Source organism: Pyrus communis, chromosome 6 (genome assembly GCF_963583255.1).
Source record: "Pyrus communis chromosome 6, drPyrComm1.1, whole genome shotgun sequence".
Taxonomy (NCBI): Eukaryota; Viridiplantae; Streptophyta; class Magnoliopsida; order Rosales; family Rosaceae; genus Pyrus; species Pyrus communis.
This window is the reverse complement of record NC_084808.1, coordinates 18,306,514-18,314,796: the sequence shown is the minus strand read 5'-3', so window position 1 is coordinate 18,314,796 and position 8,283 is coordinate 18,306,514. Positions and strand designations below refer to the sequence as shown.

At 37.5% G+C, this 8,283-nt stretch overlaps 1 protein-coding gene across 2 annotated transcripts; it reads right to left on the bottom strand.

Annotated features, from left to right (window-relative positions):
• Positions 1 to 2,996: 2,996 nt before the first annotated feature.
• LOC137737422 (dual specificity protein phosphatase 1-like) lies at positions 2,997 to 7,019 on the bottom strand. 2 transcript variants are annotated; one of them, XM_068476884.1, is made up of 6 exons: positions 6,831 to 7,019; positions 5,999 to 6,149; positions 5,751 to 5,886; positions 5,158 to 5,278; positions 4,572 to 4,717; positions 2,997 to 3,262 (listed from the first exon to the last, which is right to left on the bottom strand). In XM_068476884.1, exons 2-6 carry the CDS (start codon positions 6,104 to 6,106, stop codon positions 3,237 to 3,239), a joined length of 537 nt encoding a protein of 178 aa, XP_068332985.1. In that variant the 5' UTR covers positions 6,107 to 6,149; positions 6,831 to 7,019; the 3' UTR covers positions 2,997 to 3,236. The 2 variants fall into 2 exon arrangements, with proteins under 2 accessions (XP_068332985.1, XP_068332986.1); XM_068476885.1 differs by having other exon boundaries at positions 2,997 to 3,259; positions 6,831 to 7,018.
• Positions 7,020 to 8,283: the final 1,264 nt, after the last annotated feature.

Below are 8,283 nucleotides of genomic sequence, written 5' to 3'. Positions count from 1 at the left end.
GTTTATGCTAGTTATGTTCCGTCGAAGCGCATTGTCAGCAACCTTGTTACGTTGAAATTGCGCAATCGTTCAGTTAGGAGCCTTTCAACTTCTTCTTGAATTTGCCTTTGCTGGGGTAGTGAAACTTTCGGTTGCCACCGGTTGTGACCTATGGATTTGGGCCGCTCTTTCTTATGCTCGACTCGTCTATGTCGAGGATGCAGTGCATGTGGCATGTTCCTGGTAGGCGAACGGGCTGCCAGTTAAACTTGAGTCAGATTGAGTGATTGCTTCTTTTCGTTTGCCGTGTTATCTACTCTGATGTGAGGTGGAGAATACTCCTTGCGAGCCTAGTTATGAATCAACACTTCGCTTGGAAGGTTGTCCATGTTGATAATCGGAGTGTGACCTCAACCGTGAACATATGCTCGTCTGTGGGCTTGATCGGGAATGTCCCGTTCCTCCGCGCGTTAAGACGAGAGTAAACGCTATCCTAAGGACCCAGACGGGAGCCTAAATTGCCAGAACGCTCAAATCATGGATGGTTGATGGGCTGCTTGCCGGGATGCTGGTAGAGAGGTTCGTTTGCCCTTATCCTACTTTGAAACACCTCGTTTGGGGCACGTTGGATCTCGGTGCGTTGCAAGAGTTGATTCACCAAGGTTGTCTGTTGTGCAAGGGCATTCGTCAACTCTATGACTTGTCGAGACAAGTGTGGTTAATTATTTGGATTGGAAGAGCTTGGAAGGAATGTGTCTCCTTAAGCAGTAGAAGTGTAGTAGGCTTCGGCTTCGAGATTTGAATTGGGAAATGTCAAATCTGTAGAGAAACATGGTGAAAATGCCCTCGTTCAATCGTAGGCCCAGAAATTTGCAACCGGGTAAGTTGAACTAATCTTGGACCGATTTGTGCTGCTTGGAATGCCACGGGAGCAGGTTAGGCCGCGAACGTGGGCTGCTTGGTGGGAGCAGGCTGGTTGGCTTATGGTGCATACGGGTGCGAGGCTTGGGCTCGGCTTGGCAATGCGTTGGGCTCACGTTGGGCGTGGAGTGACTTGGCTTGGCCTGTGACCTTGGATAGCACGGCTTGGGCTGTGGTGGTGACACCATGGACCTCGCCGCAGGTGGCTACCGTGGTAGCCACCACGGTGGTTCCCTTGGTGGAAACTCATGGTGGTGGTCCCGCTCCACTTATTGTCACATTTAACCTCATGGATCATCGCTGTCCCATCTTTTGAATATTAGAATTTTCACTTTTTAAATTTTCTAAATTTCTAGCCATTGTACTTCTCTTTTACGTTTTATCAAAGAATTTTTGCAGATAAAAAATTCTAATAATAAAAACGTACAAAAAATCTACAAATGGACAAGAAAAATAGAAAAACCTTGGATGCGAGAGTCTTCTACGAGTGTGGGACTTAACTCTCAATGAAAGTACCAATTTGTGGATGCAAATTTCTTCCTCCTTGTTCTTGGACAAAATTGCACCTACAAAACAAATAACACCTTGGGTCAAGGCCAAAAGCCTCACGCGCCCACGATGAATTTTGGGGGGGGGGGGGGGGGAGGCGCTTTGGCCGAAGAACCTCCGATACCAAAGTTAGAATTTAGAGAGAAAGTGTTTGGAGAATTTTGAGTATTTAGCAAGAGTGTAGACCTAGGTTTTTAGAGAAAATGGGGTAGTATATATAGGGCATGGGGGGAGAAGGTGGCCGGCCCTTCGTGGTGTTTTTGAGTGTATTTTGTAGTTAATTGGTAGATTAATTAGGTAATAAATCTATTAATTAGCTAATTAACATAATTTAAAAGGAATGTTTTGGGGGTTACCTTGTCGAGAAAATGGATGAAATAGGTTTTCAATAAATGCCTATTTTGGCCACTTTTGACTTGATTGTAGGATGATTGTCTGCTGCTCGCGCGTGGGAATTCCGGTGCTCCTCAAGGGTAATTTTGTCCTTTCTGCCAAAAAATCCACATGTCGTCTCTTGATTATTTTTAGCCCCACAGCTACTAGCTAGCTTTCCATCTCCCGCCAATATCATTGATACCAGTTAAGTGGTTAAAATTTAGACACAAACCTTCTGCAGTGTTTGATAATTGATAGTATTTATTGGATAGTAAAGAGACTGGTGGGTTATGGCTAAAGAAAGATGAAAGATTGTTTCAAGATACGTACGCCTATTTTGCTTAATTAATTGGTCTCATAACTTGTGTGTAAAGTAGAATTATGAAATAATCTTATGGATATAATGCATCATATAACCGTACGTCTTTTGTTTGTAAAAAGTTTGTACACTCCTAAAATAAACCTGAAACACACTAAGGATAACAAGAACACTCATGTTTTAAACCAAAAACATAAACTGCATAATTTTGTTCTTAGTGCTTTGGTTGTCAATGAAAAAAGGCTTGAGAATACAAACTTTTTCTTATAGCACTTGTCCGTGACTCGTCAATTAATAGAGGTTTAATATGTGCTCATTTCTGCAATGGTTCAACAACCACCACCATTCATAACTATATAGCACTTGGTTTGCACCATTTCAATAAAGAGGCACAATTTCATGTGAAAAATGTCTTTTCATTTGAATTCAATCTCTAGCTTGTAGAACATGTTTCTGAAGTTTTTTTTTATGCTAGCTACCTTCGGAAAGATATGAAGATTTTGAATATCAAAACAACTTCAATCGGTCCTTCAACATGCTCCGACTGTTCACCTTGCAAGGTTTTATCGGTCCACCTAGTCGCCCCTATTGCTTCTCTCAATTTTCAAATCCTGCTTCCATCCAACTGATCACTGTAATAATTCCGACCCGTCACCTCTTTAATATCTTTGTTTTGAAAAACTTCCGACGGTAATAGTTGGCACAAAAGATATCGCGTTCTTATATTCTTCTTCCTTTCAATTCCCTTCGATTCACTCTCATCCTTTCCTTTGAATCATACATACGTTTTGCCAAAACAGCATTGTTTGGTATTTATGTACAAATTAGCATCCCTGCTAACATCACAACGAGATAGTACCAGTCTGCTATTCTATATATATCGCGACGATTTATACAGAGGTGCAATAAGAATTTTATTACATTTCTTACAACCTAATCATTCATAGTCAACTTTAAATCCAGAGCACATCCTTTTCTATTGTAACAAGTTAACAACTGTGAAAGTTCTATCTATACCACCGAAATTTCATCTAATTTGGGTAACGTATATATTCAAGCGAGGTTCTTCAACGCAGGAGGCCAACCATGTACATTACGTTGTCTTGTTCTCTTCATCTGCTTCAGTTATATAAAGGAATATCCAAAGCAAATCACAAACAAACCAACATCAGTGCTAAATATATAAACATGGAACATAGAATATGCACAAACATTACTTAAAAAGCAGAAAACCTAGATCTTGACACCACATAGTTCAGGTGACAACTATGGATTTTGAAGGCAAAACTTTTGCACAGTAGTTTTAGGCTTATTTACGGCTGTTCCCCTAAGCATGGATTATTTTTTGGGGTTGCAACTGGTGGTGTTCAAATCCCAGAATCGGAGAAACACACAGAAGACTAGAAAAGGGGGAGAATGACAAATTCGACATGAACCCTCTAATTGCCCTTGTTTTTCTCCCTAATCAACCAAATGGGCCTTCCACCATTTGATTATCAAGAGCAAAAGGTATCCAGTTTTAAAAAACCATAAATTACTTAATTAATTATATTCTTCTCTATCAATATTTCAACATAAATCCCCGTTAATCATACTCCATACTTCTAGGAAAAGAAATGCAGAACCTAAATACAAATGCCTTTGGAGTTCGAATCAAATTTGTATACTTTAGTTTTTAAATATTTGCTTGGTGTGGGTGGTGGCTTTGTCTCTTCACAAAATCCGCAGGGTGGGACGATGGAAGGCAAGGGAAAAGAACCTGTGTTGACGAGGGACGGTATAGGATCCCGATGGACTGCCATGGAAGAGTGGAAAGGAGGGGACTGGAAAACGGAAGAGACTTCCACTGCCAAAGACGAAGGAAAATGAAGGGAAAAAAATTATTAAAGCTGTGGCACTATATCGGCCCTTATATTTCTTTCGAGGGACTAAGATTAAAAGCCTTGTATAGTCTTTTATGGGAAAAGTCATGCAGAGGATCCTCAAGTGGGTCCCATTTGTGGCAGATCAGAAGGTTTAACACATTTTTTATGGATTTGGATGGAAATGGGGCACAGTGAGAGATATACTAACATGAGATCAGTTTTAGCTTAAATCTTGCCGCAACATCTGCGTGCTACACTCAATATGTGCATTGTCATCCTTACCCTTTTGTGACGCATTTCCTTCAAATCGTTCTTTAAGTGTAGTGAGAATTAGCCCCGTAAAAATCATCAGCGATTTTAATGTAATGCCAACACCAATATAATTAGAATAAACTATATGCTCAAATTCAGGAGTTCAGGCCAGTAGGAAGATGTTATGTTATGGTTTGGCCAAGGAGGAGATCTTTCAGAAAAATGAAGCCTATGCTACACTGGTTCAGCTACTTAAGCCGGTAATTCATGAACGTTAGTTGGATTAAATGAGTAATAAAATAATGACTCACCACAAAGAGACCTTTCAAAGCTCTCCAGTTGTGAAATGAAACCAGCATTAGGAGATGCCTGAGGCCGTCTGCTCTTCACATGTTCAAGAGCTTGAGATATGCTCATACCATGCTTTTTCATCAGATATGCAACAATAATAGTCACACTGCAAGGAAAACAATTAATAAAGTCCAAATTCAAATAATATTAGTAAGCAAAGTGTTTCCTTCGGAAGTATATTTTCTTCTATGCTGTACAAATCTCCTAAATTAGATGGTTTGGATTTGGCTTATTAGAATTGATGCACATTGGACAGAGCTTGGATCTGACCTAGAATGACAAAAAACCTAGGCAAAACTACCTAACTCTTGACCTTTAACTAGTTAAAACCAGCAATTGAAAGCCCAAATTTTATTTCTGTTCTAATATTAATAACAGAGATGCAAAATCGTAGAAAATTTATGCTAAAACATTATTTCCTTATCCATGTTGCATCCAAGAGATCAACAGAACCTTATTTGAAGGATTCACTTAACCGATGACTTAAATTAAGACAGCGAAGAAGACAACCTGAAAGCAATAACCTATACTGGAAGATAAAATCACCTTCTGGATCTTCCCACAAAGCAATGAACCAACACACCACCACCAGATCTTGTAGCTTCGTCAATATAATCGATGCACTCATCAAAGTGCTGTTTTAGATCTGTGCAGACTCTGTCCGCAACTACCACAATTTTGAAACAGCACCAAAAGATAAATACGAATTCAGTTCTACTATCTCACACCTTGGCTTGAAACAGCAAATATGATCATGATTATGAATTAAACACTTGTAGAACCAAGGCATTAAATACTTGATAAGGTGGGGTCTTGGGGTATAGAATCATGATTGCATACTGCAGTGCAATGCTATTCTAGAAGAAAGAAGACCACCAATGATGTACAGATTTACTTATGCATTTCACATAATATATGCTAAAATCATTTGAAAACCACTTATGATCGACTAAACAATCATCTCAGATAAAAAAAAAAAAACAAATGGTTAGATGCAAGTAGAAGACTGTGTGTAAGAAACAATCAACTCTGAGACAATAAATTAAAGTAAAATTATCCCCAAAATGTGGAGGGTAGTTTAAAAACCAAAATGACATGAGCAACCGAATTGCACCATATCAGAGGAACAACATTCATACCATTTATAACCTTATACACAAAATCATTTGGATATGCAGGTGCCAAAGAATTAGCCACAGTCAAAATGTGTGTGATGTTTAAGTTTTTCAGTTCGTCCTTGTTATTTGCAGCTCCAATAGAACCCAAGAAGAGACCCTGCAAAATTAAAACAACAAGAAACAAGTGACCCTAGCTGCGGAAAGCAGGGCGGTAGAAAAAATGCAGAGTGAATGACCAAAAACTGATCGTAAAATTAAAATCTAGTTACCTCTTCAATTTGGCATGGAACATTGTCCTCTTTAGAGCATCTTGTCACATGTATAACTCTCAACAATGTTGCAATTTGTTTCTTGAAGGATTCGTCTATTGGATCCATTGCTAATCACAGGAAAACTTTTCACTCTTGGACACTAACTCCCCTGCAAGGAACACAACCGAATGATAAGCCGAGCAAATGTAATTTCGAACAAACTATAGATTCCCCAGTTTGAACTTTGCATTGCATCATGCTCAAATGAAAAGAAACCCGGGGAGCAATAACTAACTAACTAACTAACTGACAGAACAGATAAAATAAAAGTTGGTAAAGAACATACGAGATTCGGACCAGAACCGATCCCAATGACATAACACAGAAACTAAATCTGGCTCAAAACACGAACTTTGACTAATTTCTGAAATACCATCTTGACAACAAAGCAAATCAAGTACCAAAAGAAGTAAAATAAAAAGCTCACATTTTCTTGAGATGATTCAACATTGGACTGTAAACCCGGATGTGAAGAACCGATGATCAATTAAACAAACCATAGGAGCAAATAAAATCACCATAAACAATTTGACCCATATGAATTGCTGCTTCTACTATTAAAATAAATAAATAATATTATGAATTTAGCTTTCAAGGGGGCAACTTTCCCCGATCATTGACTTGTTCAACAACCCTAGAAGAACAAAATTCAGATTAAATTGGACGAACAAACATCTAGATCAGGTGTGGTGTGTGGGAATTAAAAAAAATAAAAAGAAATAATTGACAAAGATTGAAGAATTGGAAAGAAACGAGAGAATTAAAAAGGAAAATCGAAGAAAAGACTCACTGAAGAAGCTGCGACTGCGAGTGTAGGAAAATTAGGATCCGAGAAGGAGTGCGTCTGCTTGTCGCGCGCATTTGATCACTCTGTTTCTCTTCGCCCTCCCATATAAAAGTTAGTTTTTCATCTTTCATTTAATATTCATTTTTTCCCGGATGATCTGTTTGTATTCCAAGTCGTCTATTTCTGCAAAGTCATTCCCGTTTTCACACTCTCCCTCTTGCAAATCCATACTACTATTTTTGTATACAAATATAATATTTGCAACATCAATTAATTAGCACAATTTAAAAATTGAAATACGAATCGAAGGGATAGAAATAATAATGGATTATAAAGTAAAAATAATGCTAAAAATTACTGTTTTAAAAATTCCTGCTTAGCGCCCCTCAGGTCCCCGCCTAGGCGCTAAACGATTGGTCACCGTCCCGATTAATGCCTAAGCATTTGAAAATTAAGAAATGGCGCGTAGACCGCCTAACCCTATGATGCGACTTACTTAGATAGAAAATATATAACTTTCATTTTGCATTTTATTTTTTTTTAATAAATTATAAGAGACTTGTTGAATACTTAAATGAATACACTTTATATGCATGTTTCTCATGTTTTCATTATGTTCCAATACTTCATAATATATATATCATTCTATTTTGTAGTTTATAATGAAGTTATATATATTTCAAATATAAACTGACACTTATTTACACGAAATACAATAAATTTACTTAAATCTATCTAGTCCGCCTAGGCGCTAGGCTCTAACTCGTCGTCCGACTAGCGCCTATCGTCTTTTAGAACCTTGCCAAAAATAAATGATGACATTGATCATAATTTAATAAAAAAAACTAATTAAAATAAGTTGATTTGACCTAATCCAACAAAGTGAACAAAAGATTAGAAAATTAGATTTGTATTAAGTTTACTCTTCTAAAAATTGATTGTGACGATTATTTTTCAAATCTTAGTTATTGAAATGGTTTAGCTTTTTAATGTCATCAATTTTTAATTGTCGTTTTTTCAAAATTTGATTAGTATGTTGCCGTTGTTTAATTTTATTTCGTTCAATGATTAAAATTTAACTTCAGATCATTTTTAATAATTCCGTTTTCTTTTTCTATTTTTTTGGGTTGGGGGTGACTAATTGTATGGATTGAGTAGGACTGAATATGATGTGCCACATTAGTTTGGCAAATAAGTTCGGATAAAAAGTTAATAAGTGTAGCATTGTTTGGCTATGAGACAAACTTTTCTTCAAGATAATTGCAATTGCAGAAGCATGCAAATATCTGAAAAATCTCATATAAAGTTTGAGGTTACATTGAAGAACTCTTGAAGTGTCATGCTCTGATTCCGAGATATGCTTGAAATCGACACGTGACGGTAGACTGTAGGGGGATGTCAGGAAATACAAACTGAAAATAACAATAATCACATCTTTTTGAGGAAAGTATAGGGG